Genomic DNA, 18,778 nt, shown 5'->3' with positions numbered 1-18,778 from the left:
TTATTTAATAAACAGACTGCTCTAGTTCCACTGTAAGCTAACGCTAATGGCGCTAAAGGAGCTAGCGCAGCTAATGGCGCTAACTGGTAAACGGTGGCACTTAAACGTGACGTCACGCGCCTCTTTTTTCCGGATCAATCGTCAACGGCAGGTAATGACGTCAACGCGCGACTGACTAGAAAGACGCACGTGACGTCATGTTTACGCGACTCCCGATTGTTCAAATGAGTCTCTAAAGTAACGCTAAACTTTAAAAACAGAGTCACACATACGCAGTACACAGGTACGCTAGGTATTTGTAGCGCTGCCATTTTTTCAAAGCTACAGGGAGCTGTATGTCAGACCTAAACAAAGCTTTAACCTAAACACAATTTAAGAACTCTTTAAACCAGATCCTTCAGAAACTTGGTTCTGTCTCATTAGGATCAGGTTTCGGTCTCCACGAGGTCAGTGTTTGTGTCGGTAAATGTCCGAAAAGAGGTCCTAAAATAATGAACCGGCCCATTGTTTTGGGTTGACTTTGTTTTATGATACTATGGTATTGATTTCCTGTCTCACTCGCTGCAGTTCAAAGGTTTTTAAATGTCCACAATGAGTATAAGAACGTTATTTATTATATATGAATCAAACACGTCCATCTGCTCCTCCAAAAACAAAGTTTCCCTCTGGATGGATGATAGTATCAACATCATCATCATGGTTAAAAAGAAAAAGGAAATAATGAAACACTGCCCCCCTGTGGACAAACTGGAGACTTGCTGTCTGGTATCTGTGTGTGTGAGGGAGTGGCACTAAGTACAGAGTTCACTCCATGTCAGAGTGGGCGTGGCTCCGCCTGCTATTTCCTGGTTCCCGCCCCCTCACTCCTGCAGTCTGACAATGGGAGGAGGAGGAACCAACAGTTGGGGAAGAGGCAGAGCCCACAGGATTCGCCCACTGCTGCGTCACATGTTGTTGGTTTCACTTCTGAGGAAGAGAAAGTCAGACGTTGGTGAAATGGCAGGAGTTCAGCTGCAGAGAGAAACTCTCTCTTGTTCCATCTGTTTGGATCTTCTGAAGGATCCAGTGGCTCTGAACTGTGGACACAGCTTCTGTAAGAACTGTATTAAAGACCACTGGGACTCAGAGGACGTGAAGAGGATCTACAGCTGCCCTCAGTGTAGAGAGGCCTTCACACCGAGGCCTGAACTGTTAAAGAACGTCATGTTAGCAGAGTTAGTGGAGGAGCTGAAGAAGACTGGACTCCACGCTGCTCCTGCTCATCACTGCTATGCTGGAGCTGAAGATGTGGCCTGTGATGTCTGCACTGGCAGGAAACTGAAAGCTGAAAAGTCCTGTTTGGATTGTTTGGCCTCTTACTGTGAGGAACATCTCCAGCCTCATCATCAATCATCTGCATTTAAGAGACACAAGCTGGTGGAGCCCTCCAAGAACCTCCAGGAGAACATCTGCCCTCTTCATGACGAGGTGAAGAAGATGTTCTGCCGCACTGATCATCAGTGTATCTGTTATCTCTGCTCTGTGGACCAACACAAAGACCACGACACAGTCTCAGCTGCAGCAGAGAGGAAGCAGAAGCAGAGAGAGCTGGATCTGAGTCAAGAAGAAGTCCAGCAGAGAGTCCAGGACATAGACAGAGACGTGAAGGTGCTTCAACAGCAGGAGGAGGCTCTCACTGTCTCTGCTGATAAAGCTGTGGACGACACCGACAAGATCTTCACTGAGCTGAGCTCTGAGGTGAAGCAGCAGATCAGATCCAAGCAGCAAACTGAAGTGAGTCGAGTCAGAGACGCTGAGAAGAAGCTTCAGCAGGAGAAGACTGAGCTGAAGAAGAGAGAAGCTGAACTGAAGCAGCTCTCACTCACACACGACCACAACCAGTTTCTCCTCAACTACGGCTCACTGTCAGCACTCAGTCCATCTACACACTCGTCCACCATCAACGTCCGTCCTCTGAGACACTTTGAGGACGTGACAGCAGCTGTGGTGAAGCTCATAGGACAACTGAAGGACGTCCTGACCCAGACGTGGACAAACGTCTCACTGGCTGTGGCTGAAGCAGATGTTTTACTGACAGAACCAGGAGCTGAACCAGAACCTGGACCTGAACCAGAACCTGAACCAGAACCTGAACCAGAACCTGAACCTGAACCAAAGACCAGAGCTGAGTTCCTCAGATATTCACAGGAAATCAAACTGGATCCAAACACAGCTCACAAATGTCTGTTTTTATCTGAGGGAAACAGAAAAGTGACATTGATGAATAAAGATCAGTCTTATCCTGATCACACAGACAGATTCACTTATTATCCTCAGGTCCTGAGTAAAGAGAGTCTGAGTGGACGTTGTTACTGGGAGGTGGAGTGGAGAGGAGGAAGAGTTAGTGTAGCAGTGACGTACAAGAACATCAGAAGATCAGGGAGTTCAGATGAATGTGTTTTTGGGTTAAATGACAAATCTTGGGCTTTAGATTGTGACCAAAACAGTTGTTATTTTCGTCACAACATCATCTGGACTAAAGTCTCAGATGTTGTCGTCTCCAGAGTGGGAGTTTACCTGGACCACAGAGCAGGTCTTCTGTCCTTCTACAGAGTCTCTGACACCATGACTCTGATCCACAGAGTCCACACCACGTTTTCTCAGCCTCTCTATGCTGGAGTCTGGTTTTATTATCCTTCACCTGGATCCACAGCTGAGTTGTGTAAACTCAAATAGTCTGGAGTTCTTTCAGGATCAGTGAGTTAAAGAGGAAATAAGTAGTTTATAGTGCCATCTAGAGGAGAGGCTGAAATTTACAACAAAGAACTGCTCCTCTGCTCACCCCCTCCCTTCCCTGAGCGCTACGGTGTCCTCAGTCGGTCAAATGTCGTCCTCGTCGTCTTTCTCCGCGTCAGCAGATGAGGTTTGTGAGGCGCGGGAGAGGGCGGAGCTACCGCGGCCGTAGCAGACGAAGCGGAGAGAGAGGAGGCGGGACTTCTGCTACAAGTAAAGAGACGCTTGATTTGTTCTCTCGCGTTTGTCCTTACAGGCTCCGGTAGAAACATGGCGTCTCGCTGCTAACAGTGGCTATGCAACCGCGGTCATGTTATTTTACATGACTTTTTGAAACACTACGAAAATGAAACTAAAACTATTATACAGCGACTAAACGATGCAGGAGCACATCATATGTATAAAAAAGTGGATTTTGGGTTATATAAACCCATAAATACTACATATTGTACCTTTAAGTAAGTCACAAAGTATATATATACATATAATATATATGTTTATATATACATACATATACAAATAGGAATAGGCTAAAGTCAAACCCTGTTCTAACTTTAAAATGAACTAAAAATGCTAATAAAGGCAACATAGGGTGGAATAAAAAGGAGCGAGATGAAGACTAGAGTAAAAAGATTTGAAGGTTTTAAGTCTTTGTAAAAATATGATTGATATAAAGAAACATTCTCCACCCTCACCTCGTCATATAAGAGTCTACGGTTCAGCTGCTTTAAGGAGAATCAGCCACAAGAGCCAATAATTATTAAGAATTAAATGATTTAATGGTTGAGTTTACAGCAATAACTGCTGTAACAGACAACACCTAAGCAGACGGACAGAAATACACAAGCAAGTCACAAAAATGTCAAAATAAGAGATAAATAATCCCAGTTCCTACAAACAATGACGTCCTTTTGTTTTGTATAAAATACTGACAAACAAAAACCAGGAACTCTTTACTCTTTGGCTTTTGACCCAGTGTTTTTTACACTTTTATTGTATGACCTGTTTTTGTATTTTATATAGTATTTTGTACTGTTTTATGGTTTGTTCTTAGGTCTGTTGTATGTTTAATGTGTTTTTATGTGATTGGATTGGGAAAACGCAGTAAAAAAAAAAAAGAGAAAAGAATGTAATAAAAACCTTAGTCGAACTAAAAGCCTGTTTTAAAAAGAAGAATTCTTAAAAGTGACAACAGTGTCGAGGCAGGGACCGTGAAACGCTCTAAAAGTTAGGGTCAAGATTTTAAAATTGATTCTAAGATTCACTGTTAACCAGTGAAGTGAGGCTCAAACAGCCGTGATATCATCTTACAAAGCTTATCACCTTAAAGCTCACATAGAGTGGTCCTGTTGCACATATATGTTAGTTATGGAGGTCTACTTACATACATTCACTTGTTTTTATGCTCAAAAACCTCCTAGTTGCTGTAAACGAGCCGATAGAAATCTGTCTTTTCTGACGCTGTTCCTCAGCAGCGAGATTTGAGACTCAACTCTCTCAACCCGGAAGACAGAGTGTCTTGTGATTGGCCAGTACTATTCAGCACACCAGCTCTCAGAAGCACAGCTCCCCCCTCTGGAACGGTGGATGCACTGCTACTCATTATCAAAACATTGTTTTAACAAGTGTTTAAAAATAGCTTCTTCACGACTCCCCGCCGCAGAAGACACTGTCGCTCGTGAAACACCTCCACAACGGACGTTATTCTTCTTCTGCGGTTCAATGTACGCAACCGGATGTGCCCGGACTAGTGCCCGGACTAGTGCCCGGAGCAGGAGGATCTGCTGTTCAGGAGAACCGGTGTTTACGTAACCGGAACAGGTTTTTTCAGAGATCTCGCTGAAGCCCGAGATTACAATAAAACACAGCGTTCTCAGCAGTGACTGAACTGTTTGTTTAGAACCTTCAGGGCTTCGTAAACAAGGTAATGACGCAGATACACACTAAAAAACAGCGTTAATTGGAACTTTAGGTCTAGGTCCACTTTAAAATATAGGGCTGGAAAATGGTGTTTTGCACCAAATTGAGGAGCTGTGTTAAAAACAGAGTATAGCATGTTTACAACCTAAGGAAATGAAGACAAAGTGAGGACCGGCCAAAATGTCCTCACTTTGTCGGTTAAAAGCCCTCACACACACACACACACACACACACACACACAGGGAGTGTCACTAAGCACAGAGTTCACTCCATGTCAGAGTGGGCGTGGCTCCGCCTGCTATTTCCTGGTTCCCGCCCCCCTCACACCTGCAGTTTGACAATGGGAGGAGGAGGAGCCAACAGGTGGACAAGAGCCAGAGCCCACAGGCTCCGCCCACTTCTGCATCACATGTTGTTGAGATCAGAGATCAAACCTGTTCCATTTATGAGGAAGAGAAAGTCAGACGTTGGTGAAATGGCAGGAGTTCAGCTGCAGAGAGAAACTCTCTCTTGTTCCATCTGTTTGGATCTTCTGAAGGATCCAGTGACTCTGAACTGTGGACACAGCTTCTGTAAGAACTGTATTAAAGACCACTGGGACTCAGAGGACGTGAAGAGGATCTACAGCTGCCCTCAGTGTAGAAAGATCTTCACACCGAGGCCTGAACTGTTAAAGAACGTCATGTTAGCAGAGTTAGTGGAGGAGCTGAAGAAGACTGGACTCCACGCTGCTCCTGCTCATCACTGCTATGCTGGAGCTGAAGATGTGGCCTGTGATGTCTGCACTGGCAGGAAACTGAAAGCTGAAAAGTCCTGTTTGGATTGTTTGGCCTCTTACTGTGAGGAACATCTCCAGCCTCATCGTCAATCATCTGCATTTAAGAGACACAAGCTGGTGGAGCCCTCCAAGAACCTCCAGGAGAACATCTGCCCTCTTCATGACGAGGTGAAGAAGATGTTCTGCCGCACTGATCATCAGTGTATCTGTTATCTCTGCTCTGTGGACCAACACAAAGACCACGACACAGTCTCAGCTGCAGCAGAGAGGAAGCAGAAGCAGAGAGAGCTGGATCTGAGTCAAGAAGAAGTCCAGCAGAGAGTCCAGGACATAGACAGAGACGTGAAGGTGCTTCAACAGGAGGTGGAGGCTCTGAATCTCTCTGCTGATAAAGCTGTGGACGACACAGTGGAGAACTTGACTGAGATGATGAATCTCCTGCAGGAAAGAAGCTCTGAGGTGAAGCAGCAGATCAGATCCAAGCAGCAAACTGAAGTGAGTCGAGTCAGAGACGCTGAGAAGAAGCTTCAGCAGGAGAAGACTGAGCTGAAGAAGAGAGAAGCTGAACTGAAGCAGCTCTCACTCACACACGACCACAACCAGTTTCTCCTCAACTACGGCTCACTGTCAGCACTCAGTCCATCTACACACTCGTCCACCATCAACGTCCGTCCTCTGAGACACTTTGAGGACGTGACAGCAGCTGTGGTGAAGCTCAGAGGACAACTGAAGGACGTCCTGACCCAGACGTGGACAAACGTCTCACTGGCTGTGGCTGAAGAAGATGTTTTACTGACAGAACCTGAACCTGAACCTGAACCAGAACCAAAGACCAGAGCTGAGTTCCTCAGATATTCACAGGAAATCAAACTGGATCCAAACACAGTAAACAAACGTCTGTTTTTATCTGAGGGAAACAGAAAAGTGACAGTGATGAATAAAGATCAGTCTTATCCTGATCACACAGACAGATTCACTTATTATCTTCAGGTCCTGAGTAAAGAGAGTCTGAGTGGACGTTGTTACTGGGAGGTGGAGTTGACAGGAAGAGGAGCAGTTAGTGTAGCAGTGACGTACAAGAACATCAGAAGATCAGGGAGTTCAGGTGAATGTGGATTTGGATTAAATGACAAATCTTGGTCTTTATATTGTGACCAAGACAGTTGTTATTTTCATCACAACAGCATCGGCACTAAAGTCTCAGATGTTGGAGTCTCCAGAGTGGGAGTTTACCTGGACCACAGAGCAGGTCTTCTGTCCTTCTACAGAGTCTCTGACACCATGACTCTGATCCACAGAGTCCACACCACGTTTTCTCAGCCTCTCTATGCTGGAGTCGGGCTTTATTCTTCACCTGGATCCACAGCTGAGTTGTGTAAACTCAAATAGTCTGGAGTTCTTTCAGGATCAGTGAGTTAAACTCTGAGTTTAAATCTTTAACTTCTCTGCTCTCAGTGAAACGACGACAATAACAACAACAACAACAATAATCTGCTCTTTCCTCTGTTTTATCTTTAAATTCCTCAAATCTCTTAAAACACTTTAAAGACTTTAAAACTGAACAAAGTGATGAAACACAAGTGAACTTTAGCTTCTAGAATCACACACACACACAAACACACACACAGCATTTAAGGGCTATTTTAAGAGTTTAAAGCAAAGTTTTTTTTAACAATTATGGTAAAAATGTACTGTTTAAATTACAGTAATAATTATATGTCTATAGAATCAACTTCTGATGATATTTTCAAAATAAAAGTGATATTAGAGCGAACTATTTTAAGAGTTTAAAACAATGGTTATTTAATATTATGGCACAAATAAATATATTTAATTATGTTATAAATGTTTTTTGTCAATTCTGGATCAAGATATTTTCAAAATAAAATGTAAGTCAAAGTGATTTCACTGTGTTTGAGAGTTATTTTAAGAGTTTGAAGCAACGTTTTCTTTTCACAATTAAAGCAAAAAAATAAATAAAAATACAGTTAAGTTTTAAAATAATCATTCTATAAGCTATTTTAAGACAACAACAATTTTTTTTTTTAATCACCTTAAACCGACATGGGTCCTTGAAAGCTTGTGAATTTGAAAAAAAAAAAAAAAAAATTCAAGGCCCTTAAAATATATATATTAAGTAATCATACAGTGCATACACGGGTCCTTGAAAGTTTGTGAATTTGGAAAAAAAAACTCGAGGCCCTTGAAAGTTTTTGAAAATCGCCCCTAAAAAGACTCCTCTTTCTCCACTGTTGTGGCCTCCAGGGTTCTCATGGGACCTTGAAATCCTTGAAAAGTTTGTGAATTTGAAAGATTTTTTCAAGGCCCTTGAAAGTTTTTGAAAATGGGCCAAAGCAGACATGGGTCATTGAATTTTGTTGATATTAAGTGAATGTCCCCTGACACTGGTGTCCACTTCAGGGTTTCCACGGGTCCTTGAAATCCTTGAAAAGTTTGTGTGTTTGGGGGAAAAAATTCCAGGTCCTTGAACGTTTTTGAAAATGGTCCTAATTAGACATGGGTCATTGAAAGGGCTTGAATTTTGTGGGAATAGACTGTGGGCATTTGCCTCAATGTTTTTCTGTCGCCCAATCAGCCGACTGTTGTGGGTGGAGCTTTAACTGGGCTGCGATAATGAACTGGAGGACGATTGCGAGGAAACCTTTTATCACACACACACACACGCACACACACACACACACACACACACACACACACACACACACACACACACACACACACACACACACAGGGAGTGTCACTAATTACAGAGGTCACTCCATGTCAGAGTGGGCGTGGCTCCGCCTGCTATTTCCTGGTTCCCGCCCCCTCACTCCTGCAGTTTGACAATGGGAGGAGGAGGAGCCAATAGTTGGGGAAGAGGCAGAGCCCACAGGCTCCGCCCACTGCTGCGTCACATGTTGTTGGTTTCGCTTCTGAGGAAGAGAAAGTCAGACGTTGGTGAAATGGCAGGAGTTCAGCTGCAGAGAGAAACTCTCTCTTGTTCCATCTGTTTGGATCTTCTGAAGGATCCAGTGACTCTGAACTGTGGACACAGCTTCTGTAAGAACTGTATTAAAGACCACTGGGACTCAGAGGACGTGAAGAGGATCTACAGCTGCCCTCAGTGTAGAGAGGCCTTCAAGCCGAGGCCTAAACTCTTAAAGAACGTCATGTTAGCAGAGTTAGTGGAGGAGCTGAAGAAGACTGGACTCCACGCTGCTCCTGCTCATCACTGCTATGCTGGAGCTGAAGATGTGGCCTGTGATGTCTGCACTGGCAGGAAACTGAAAGCTGAAAAGTCCTGTTTGGATTGTTTGGCCTCTTACTGTGAGGAACATCTCCAGCCTCATCATCTATCATCTGCATTAAAGAGACACAAGCTGGTGGAGCCCTCCAAGAACCTCCAGGAGAACATCTGCCCTCTTCATGACGAGGTGAAGAAGATGTTCTGCCGCACTGATCATCAGTGTATCTGTTATCTCTGCTCTGTGGACCAACACAAAGACCACGACACAGTCTCAGCTGCAGCAGAGAGGAAGCAGAAGCAGAGAGAGCTGGATCTGAGTCAAGAAGAAGTCCAGCAGAGAGTCCAGGACATAGACAGAGACGTGAAGGTGCTTCAACAGCAGGAGGAGGCTCTCACTGTCTCTGCTGATAAAGCTGTGGACGACACAGACAAGATCTTCACTGAGCTGAGCTCTGAGGTGAAGCAGCAGATCAGATCCAAGCAGCAAACTGAAGTGAGTCGAGTCAGAGACGCTGAGAAGAAGCTTCAGCAGGAGAAGACTGAGCTGAAGAAGAGAGAAGCTGAACTGAAGCAGCTCTCACTCACACACGACCACAACCAGTTTCTCCTCAACTACGGCTCACTGTCAGCACTCAGTCCATCTACACACTCGTCCACCATCAACGTCCGTCCTCTGAGACACTTTGAGGACGTGACAGCAGCTGTGGTGAAGCTCAGAGGACAACTGAAGGACGTCCTGACCCAGACGTGGACAAACATCTCACTGGCTGTGGCTGAAGAAGATGTTTTACTGACAGAACCTGAACCTGAACCAAAGACCAGAGCTGAGTTCCTCAGATATTCACAGGAAATCAAACTGGATCCAAACACAGCTCACAAATGTCTGTTTTTATCTGAGGGAAACAGAAAAGTGACATTGATGAATAAAGATCAGTCTTATCCTGATCACACAGACAGATTCACTTATTATCCTCAGGTCCTGAGTAAAGAGAGTCTGAGTGGACGTTGTTACTGGGAGGTGGAGTGGAGAGGAGGAAGAGTTTGTGTAGCAGTGACGTACAAGAACATCAGAAGATCAGGGAGTTCAGATGAATGTGTTTTTGGGTTAAATGACAAATCTTGGGCTTTAGATTGTGACCAAAACAGTTGTTATTTTCGTCACAACATCATCTGGACTAAAGTCTCAGATGTTGTCGTCTCCAGAGTGGGAGTTTACCTGGACCACAGAGCAGGTCTTCTGTCCTTCTACAGAGTCTCTGACACCATGACTCTGATCCACAGAGTCCACACCACGTTTTCTCAGCCTCTCTATGCTGGAGTCTGGTTTTATTATCCTTCACCTGGATCCACAGCTGAGTTGTGTAAACTCAAATAGTCTGGAGTTCTTTCAGGATCAGTGAGTTAAAGAGGAAATAAGTAGTTTATAGTGCCATCTAGAGGAGAGGCTGAAATTTACAACAAAGAACTGCTCCTCTGCTCACCCCCTCCCTTCCCTGAGCGCTACGGTGTCCTCAGTCGGTCAAATGTCGTCCTCGTCGTCTTTCTCCGTGTCAGCAGATGAGGTTCGTGAGGCGCGGGAGAGGGCGGAGCTACCGCGGCCGTAGCAGACGAAGCGGAGAGAGAGGAGGCGGGACTTCTGCTACAAGTAAAGAGACGCTTGATTTGTTCTCTCGCGTTTGTCCTTACAGGCTCCGGTAGAAACATGGCGTCTCGCTGCTAACAGTGGCTATGCAACCGCGGTCATGTTATTTTACATGACTTTTTGAAACACTACGAAAATGAAACTAAAACTATTATACAGCGACTAAACGATGCAGGAGCACATAATATGTATAAAAAAGTGGATTTTGGGTTATATAAACCCATAAATACTACATATTGTACCTTTAAGTAAGTCACAAAGTATATATATACATATAATATATATGTTTATATATACATACATATACAAATAGGAATAGGCTAAAGTCAAACCCTGTTCTAACTTTAAAATGAACTAAAAATGCTAATAAAGGCAACATAGGGTGGAATAAAAAGGAGCGAGATGAAGACTAGAGTAAAAAGATTTGAAGGTTTTAAGTCTTTGTAAAAATATGATTGATATAAAGAAACATTCTCCATCCTCACCTCGTCATATAAGAGTCTACGGTTCAGCTGCTTTAAGGAGAATCAGCCACAAGAGCCAATAATTATTAAGAATTAAATGATTTAATGGTTGAGTTTACAGCAATAACTGCTGTAACAGACAACACCTAAGCAGACGGACAGAAATACACAAGCAAGTCACAAAAATGTCAAAATAAGAGATAAATAATCCCAGTTCCTACAAACAATGACGTCCTTTTGTTTTGTATAAAATACTGACAAACAAAAACCAGGAACTCTTTACTCTTTGGCTTTTGACCCAGTGTTTTTTACACTTTTATTGTATGACCTGTTTTTGTATTTTATATAGTATTTTGTATTGTTTTATGGTTTGTTCTTAGGTCTGTTGTATGTTTAATGTGTTTTTATGTGATTGGATTGGGAAAACGCAGTAAAAAAAAAAAAGAGAAAAGAATGTAATAAAAACCTTAGTCGAACTAAAAGCCTGTTTTAAAAAGAAGAATTCTTAAAAGTGACAACAGTGTCGAGGCAGGGACCGTGAAACGCTCTAAAAGTTAGGGTCAAGATTTTAAAATTGATTCTAAGATTCACTGTTAACCAGTGAAGTGAGGCTCAAACAGCCGTGATATCATCTTACAAAGCTTATCACCTTAAAGCTCACATAGAGTGGTCCTGTTGCACATATATGTTAGTTATGGAGGTCTACTTACATACATTCACTTGTTTTTATGCTCAAAAACCTCCTAGTTGCTGTAAACGAGCCGATAGAAATCTGTCTTTTCTGACGCTGTTTCCCAGCCGCGATATTTGAGACTCAACTCTCTCAACCCGGAAGACAGAGTGTCTTGTGATTGGCCAGTACTATTCAGCACACCAGCTCTCAGAAGCACAGCTCCCCCCTCTGGAACGGTGGATGCACTGCTACTCATTATCAAAACATTGTTTTAACAAGTGTTTAAAAATAGCTTCTTCACGACTCCCCGCCGCAGAAGACACTGTCGCTCGTGAAACACCTCCACAACGGACGTTATTCTTCTTCTGCGGTTCAATGTACGCAACCGATGTGCCCGGACTAGTGCCCGGAGCAGGACGATCTGCTGTTCAGGAGAACCGCTGTTTACGTAACCGGACCAGGTTTTTTCAGAGATCTCGCTGAAGCCCGAGATTACAATAAAACACAGCGTTCTCAGCAGTGACTGAACTGTTTGTTTAGAACCTTCAGGGCTTCTTAAACAAGGTAATGACGCAGATACACACTAAAAAACAGCGTTAATTGGAACTTTAGGTCTAGGTCCACTTTAAAATATAGGGCTGGAAAATGGTGTTTTGCACCAAATTGAGGAGCTGTGTTAAAAACAGAGTATAGCATGTTTACAACCTAAGGAAATGAAGACAAAGTGAGGACCGGCCAAAATGTCCTCACTTTGTCGGTTAAAAGCCCTCACACACACACACACACACACACACACACACACACACACACACACACACAGGGAGTGTCACTAAGCACAGAGTTCACTCCATGTCACAGTGGGCGTGGCTCCGCCTGCTATTTCCTGGTTCCCGCCCCCCTCACACCTGCAGTTTGACAATGGGAGGAGGAGGAGCCAACAGGTGGACAAGAGCCAGAGCCCACAGGCTCCGCCCACTTCTGCATCACATGTTGTTGAGATCAGAGATCAAACCTGTTCCATTTATGAGGAAGAGAAAGTCAGACGTTGGTGAAATGGCAGGAGTTCAGCTGCAGAGAGAAACTATCTCTTGTTCCATCTGTTTTGATCTTCTGAAGGATCCAGTGGCTCTGAACTGTGGACACAGCTTCTGTAAGAACTGTGTTAAAGACCACTGGGACTCAGAGGACGTGAAGAGGATCTACAGCTGCCCTCAGTGTAGAAAGATCTTCACACCGAGGCCTGAACTGTTAAAGAACGTCATGTTAGCAGAGTTAGTGGAGGAGCTGAAGAAGACTGGACTCCACGCTGCTCCTGCTCATCACTGCTATGCTGGAGCTGAAGATGTGGCCTGTGATGTCTGCACTGGCAGGAAACTGAAAGCTGAAAAGTCCTGTTTGGATTGTTTGGCCTCTTACTGTGAGGAACATCTCCAGCCTCATCGTCAATCATCTGCATTAAAGAGACACAAGCTGGTGGAGCCCTCCAAGAACCTCCAGGAGAACATCTGCCCTCTTCATGACGAGGTGAAGAAGATGTTCTGCCGCACTGATCATCAGTGTATCTGTTATCTCTGCTCTGTGGACCAACACAAAGACCACGACACAGTCTCAGCTGCAGCAGAGAGGAAGCAGAAGCAGAGAGAGCTGGATCTGAGTCAAGAAGAAGTCCAGCAGAGAGTCCAGGACATAGACAGAGACGTGAAGGTGCTTCAACAGGAGGTGGAGGCTCTGAATCTCTCTGCTGATAAAGCTGTGGACGACACAGTGGAGAACTTGACTGAGATGATGAATCTCCTGCAGGAAAGAAGCTCTGAGGTGAAGCAGCAGATCAGATCCAAGCAGCAAACTGAAGTGAGTCGAGTCAGAGACGCTGAGAAGAAGCTTCAGCAGGAGAAGACTGAGCTGAAGAAGAGAGAAGCTGAACTGAAGCAGCTCTCACTCACACACGACCACAACCAGTTTCTCCTCAACTACGGCTCACTGTCAGCACTCAGTCCATCTACACACTCGTCCACCATCAACGTCCGTCCTCTGAGACACTTTGAGGACGTGACAGCAGCTGTGGTGAAGCTCAGAGGACAACTGAAGGACGTCCTGACCCAGACGTGGACAAACGTCTCACTGGCTGTGGCTGAAGAAGATGTTTTACTGACAGAACCTGAACCTGAACCTGAACCAGAACCAAAGACCAGAGCTGAGTTCCTCAGATATTCACAGGAAATCAAACTGGATCCAAACACAGTAAACAAACGTCTGTTTTTATCTGAGGGAAACAGAAAAGTGACATTTATGAATAAAGATCAGTCTTATCCTGATCACACAGACAGATTCACTTATTATCTTCAGGTCCTGAGTAAAGAGAGTCTGAGTGGACGTTGTTACTGGGAGGTGGAGTTGACAGGAAGAGGAGCAGTTAGTGTAGCAGTGACGTACAAGAACATCAGAAGATCAGGGAGTTCAGGTGAATGTGGATTTGGATTAAATGACAAATCTTGGTCTTTATATTGTGACCAAGACAGTTGTTATTTTCATCACAACAGCATCGGCACTAAAGTCTCAGATGTTGTCGTCTCCAGAGTGGGAGTTTACCTGGACCACAGAGCAGGTCTTCTGTCCTTCTACAGAGTCTCTGACACCATGACTCTGATCCACAGAGTCCACACCACGTTTTCTCAGCCTCTCTATGCTGGAGTCTGGTTGTATCCTTCACCTGGATCCACAGCTGAGTTGTGTAAACTCAAATAGTCTGGAGTTCTTTCAGGATCAGTGAGTTAAACTCTGAGTTTAAATCTTTAACTTCTCTGCTCTCAGTGAAACGACGACAATAACAACAACAACAACAATAATCTGCTTTTTCCTCTGTTTTATCTTTAAATTCCTCAAATCTCTTAAAACACTTTAAAGACTTTAAAACTGAACAAAGTGATGAAACACAAGTGAACTTTAGCTTCTAGAATCACACACACACACAAACACACACACAGCATTTAAGGGCTATTTTAAGAGTTTAAAGCAAAGTTTTTTTTAACAATTATGGTAAAAATGTACTGTTTAAATTACAGTAATAATTATATGTCTATAGAATCAACTTCTGATGATATTTTCAAAATAAAAGTGATATTAGAGCGAACTATTTTAAGAGTTTAAAACAATGGTTATTTAATATTATGGCACAAATAAATATATTTAATTATGTTATAAATGTTTTTTGTCAATTCTGGATCAAGATATTTTCAAAATAAAATGTAAGTCAAAGTGATTTCACTGTGTTTGAGAGTTATTTTAAGAGTTTGAAGCAACGTTTTCTTTTCACAATTAAAGCAAAAAAATAAATAAAAATACAGTTAAGTTTTAAAATAATCATTCTATAAGCTATTGTAAGACAACAACCATTTTTTTTTTAATCACCTTAAACCGACATGGGTCCTTGAAAGCTTGTGAATTTGAAAAAAATTAAAAATAAAATTCAAGGCCCTTAAAATATATATATTAAGTAATCATACAGTGCATACACGGGTCCTTGAAAGTTTGTGAATTTGGAAAAAAAAACTCAAGGCCCTTGAAAGTTTTTGAAAATCGCCCTAAAAAGACTCATCTTTCTCCACTGTTGTGGCCTCCAGGGTTCTCATGGGACCTTGAAATCCTTGAAAAGTTTGTGAATTTGAAAGATTTTTTCAAGGCCCTTGAAAGTTTTTGAAAATGGGCCAAAGCAGACATGGGTCATATAATTTTGTTGATATTAAGTGAATGTCCCCTGACACTGGTGTCCACTTCAGGGTTTCCACGGGTCCTTGAAATCCTTGAAAAGTTTGTGTGTTTGGGGGAAAAAATTCCAGGTCCTTGAACGTTTTTGAAAATTGTCCTAATTAGACATGGGTCATTGAAAGTGCTTGAATTTTGTGGGAATAGACTGTGGGCATTTGCCTCAACAGTTTTCTGTCGCCCAATCAGCCGACTGTTGTGGGTGGAGCTTTAACTGGGCTGCGATAATGAACTGGAGGACGATTGCGAGGAAACCTTTTATCACACATGCACACGCACACACACACACACACACACACACACACACACACACACACACACACACACACACACACACACACACACACACACACACACACACACACACAGGGAGTGTCACTAAGTACAGAGGTCACTCCATGTCAGAGTGGGCGTGGCTCCGCCTGCTATTTCCTGGTTCCCGCCCCCTCACTCCTGCAGTTTGGCAATGGGAGGAGGAGGAGCCAATAGTTGGGGAAGAGGCAGAGCCCACAGGCTCCGCCCACTGCTGCGTCACATGTTGTTGGTTTCGCTTCTGAGGAAGAGAAAGTCAGACGTTGGTGAAATGGCAGGAGTTCAGCTGCACAGAGAAACTATCTCTTGTTCCATCTGTTTGGATCTTCTGAAGGATCCAGTGACTCTGAACTGTGGACACAGCTTCTGTAAGAACTGTATTAAAGACCACTGGGACTCAGAGGACGTGAAGAGGATCTACAGCTGCCCTCAGTGTAGAGAGGCCTTCACACCGAGGCCTAAACTCTTAAAGAACGTCATGTTAGCAGAGTTAGTGGAGGAGCTGAAGAAGACTGGACTCCACGCTGCTCCTGCTCATCACTGCTATGCTGGAGCTGAAGATGTGGCCTGTGATGTCTGCACTGGCAGGAAACTGAAAGCTGAAAAGTCCTGTTTGGATTGTTTGGCCTCTTACTGTGAAGAACATCTCCAGCCTCATCTATCATCTGCATTAAAGAGACACAAGCTGGTGGAGCCCTCTAAGAACCTCCAGGAGAACATCTGCCCTCTTCACAATAAGGTGATGGACTTGTTCTGCCGCACTGATCATCAGTGTATCTGTTATCTCTGCTCTGTGGACCAACACAAAGACCACGACACAGTCTCAGCTGCAGCAGAGAGGAAGCAGAAGCAGAGAGAGCTGGATCTGAGTCAAGAAGAAGTCCAGCAGAGAGTCCAGGACATAGACAGAGACGTGAAGGTGCTTCAACAGCAGGAGGAGGCTCTCACTGTCTCTGCTGATAAAGCTGTGGACGACACAGACAAGATCTTCACTGAGCTGAGCTCTGAGGTGAAGCAGCAGATCAGATCCAAGCAGCAAACTGAAGTGAGTCGAGTCAGAGACGCTGAGAAGAAGCTTCAGCAGGAGAAGACTGAGCTGAAGAAGAGAGAAGCTGAACTGAAGCAGCTCTCACTCACACACGACCACAACCAGTTTCTCCTCAACTACGGCTCACTGTCAGCACTCAGTCCATCTACACACTCGTCCACCATCAACGTCCGTCCTCTGAGACACTTTGAGGACGTGACAGCAGCTGTGGTGAAGCTCAGAGGACAACTGAAGGACGTCCTGACCCAGACGTGGACAAACATCTCACTGGCTGTGGCTGAAGAAGATGTTTTACTGACAGAACCTGAACCTGAACCTGAACCTGAACCTGAACCTGAACCTGAACCTGAACCAAAGACCAGAGCTGAGTTCCTCAGATATTCACAGGAAATCAAACTGGATCCAAACACAGTTTACCAACGTCTGTTTTTATCTGAGGGAAACAGAAAAGTGACATTGATGAATGAAGATCAGTCTTATCCTGATCACACAGACAGATTCACTGATTATCGTCAGGTCCTGAGTAAAGAGAGTCTGAGTGGACGTTGTTACTGGGAGGTGGAGTTGAGAGGAGGAGGAGTTCATGTAGCAGTGACGTACAAGAACATCAGAAGATCAGGTTCATATAAATGTAGATTTGGATTCAATGACAAATCTTGGGCTTTAGTTTGTGCCCAAAGGGGTTGTTATTTTCATCACAACAACATCTGCACTAAAGTCTCATATGTTGTCGTCTCCAGAGTGGGAGTTTACCTGGACCACAGAGCAGGTCTTCTGTCCTTCTACAGAGTCTCTGACACCATGACTCTGATCCACAGAGTCCACACCACGTTTTATCAGCCTCTCTATGCTGGAGTCTGGTTTTATCCTTTACCTGGATCCACAGCTGAGTTGTGTAAACTCAAATAGTCTGGAGTTCTTTCAGGATCAGTGAGTTAAACTCTGAGTTTAAATCTTTAACTTCTCTGCTCTCAGTGAAACGACGACAACAACAACAACAACAATAATCTGCTCTTTCCTCTGTTTTATATTTAAATTCCTCAAATCTCTTAAAACACTTTAAAGACTTTAAAACTGAACAAAGTGATGAAACACAAGTGAACTTTAGCTTCTAGAATCACTGATTTTGTCTCTGTATTATTATCACTGCTTTGTTTATATATATGTGTATGTATGTATATATATGTATATATATATGTATGTGTGTATATATATATATATATATGCCCACATATATATATATATGTGTGTGTGTATATACAAAATCAGTTGTAAATAATCTGTGAAAGTAAAATATAACATTATGTTTATAATTATTGTTTATGTTTTGTCTATAATCTGTTTTAATTTGATTTTGAACTTTCATAATAAACTAAACATCCGTCCAAATTTGTCCTAAATACTTTTTATTTTATTCTATTTTTTTTTAAATGTTGCATTTTTTGGGTTTATATGACACACAACATGTATTTTATGTTATGTGCTGATACAATATGACAAAAAACTATCCTTAAAGGTTCCTTTCCCAGGTTCTCCTGTCGTTGATATGGAATGTTTTCCCAACGTTAGTTTTTGGTTGCACATTTGTTACTTTGCCGCAACCTTCATACAACTCTTAGAGAACATTCCCTAAAGGCTCCCAGAAGGTTGCCCTAAGGTAACTTTCCTACAACCTTCATACAATCTTTGGAGAACGTTCTCTAAAGGTTCCCAGAACGTTCCCCTCAGGTAACTTTTCTACAACCTTCATACAATCTTTGGAGAACGTTCTCTAAAGGTTCCCAGAACGGTCCCCTCACGTTACTTGGTCACAACCTTCATACAACCCTTAGAGAACATTCCCTAAAGGCTCCCAGAACGTTCCCCTAAGGTAACTTTTCTACAACCTTCATACAATCTTTGGAGAACGTTCTCTAAAGGTTCCCAGAACGGTCCCCTCACGTAACTTGGTCACAACCTTCATACAACCCTTGGAGAACATTCCCTAAAGGCTCCCAGAACGTTCCCCTAAGGTAACTTTTCTACAACCTTCATACAATCTTTGGAGAACGTTCTCTAAAGGTTCCCAGAACGGTCCCCTCACGTAACTTGGTCACAACCTTCATACAACCCTTAGAGAACATTCCCTAAAGGCTCCCAGAACGTTCCCATTAGGTA

General features: G+C 43.4%; 4 protein-coding genes across 4 annotated transcripts; all 4 read left to right on the top strand.

The window, feature by feature from the left end:
- Window positions 1-996: 996 nt before the first annotated feature.
- On the top strand, window positions 997-2,715 carry LOC310936041 (tripartite motif-containing protein 16-like; the record flags this gene model as incomplete). Its single annotated transcript, XM_083900064.1, has 1 exon — window positions 997-2,715. The coding sequence occupies one exon, from the start codon at window positions 997-999 to the stop codon at window positions 2,713-2,715; it is 1,719 nt and encodes a 572-aa protein (XP_083756190.1).
- A 2,452-nt stretch (window positions 2,716-5,167) lies between these two features.
- Window positions 5,168-6,859, top strand: LOC310936042 (tripartite motif-containing protein 16-like; the record flags this gene model as incomplete). Its single annotated transcript, XM_083900065.1, has 1 exon — window positions 5,168-6,859. One exon carries the CDS (start codon window positions 5,168-5,170, stop codon window positions 6,857-6,859), a length of 1,692 nt encoding a protein of 563 aa, XP_083756191.1.
- Window positions 6,860-8,436: 1,577 nt separating this feature from the next.
- LOC310935682 (uncharacterized protein) lies at window positions 8,437-14,244 on the top strand (the record flags this gene model as incomplete). The annotated part of the gene is made up of 2 exons (XM_083899616.1): window positions 8,437-10,043; window positions 12,411-14,244. 2 exons carry the CDS (start codon window positions 8,437-8,439, stop codon window positions 14,242-14,244), a joined length of 3,441 nt encoding a protein of 1,146 aa, XP_083755742.1.
- Window positions 14,245-15,844: 1,600 nt separating this feature from the next.
- On the top strand, window positions 15,845-17,530 carry LOC310935932 (tripartite motif-containing protein 16-like; the record flags this gene model as incomplete). Its single annotated transcript, XM_083899938.1, has 1 exon — window positions 15,845-17,530. The coding sequence occupies one exon, from the start codon at window positions 15,845-15,847 to the stop codon at window positions 17,528-17,530; it is 1,686 nt and encodes a 561-aa protein (XP_083756064.1).
- Between the last annotated feature and the right edge of the window lie 1,248 nt (window positions 17,531-18,778).

The sequence above is a fragment of the Microchirus variegatus genome, assembly GCF_963457635.1.
Source record: "Microchirus variegatus genome assembly, chromosome: 13".
NCBI classification, from domain to species: Eukaryota; Metazoa; Chordata; class Actinopteri; order Pleuronectiformes; family Soleidae; genus Microchirus; species Microchirus variegatus.
The sequence above is the reverse complement of the archived record's forward strand: the minus strand, read 5'-3'. Positions and strand labels throughout refer to the sequence as shown.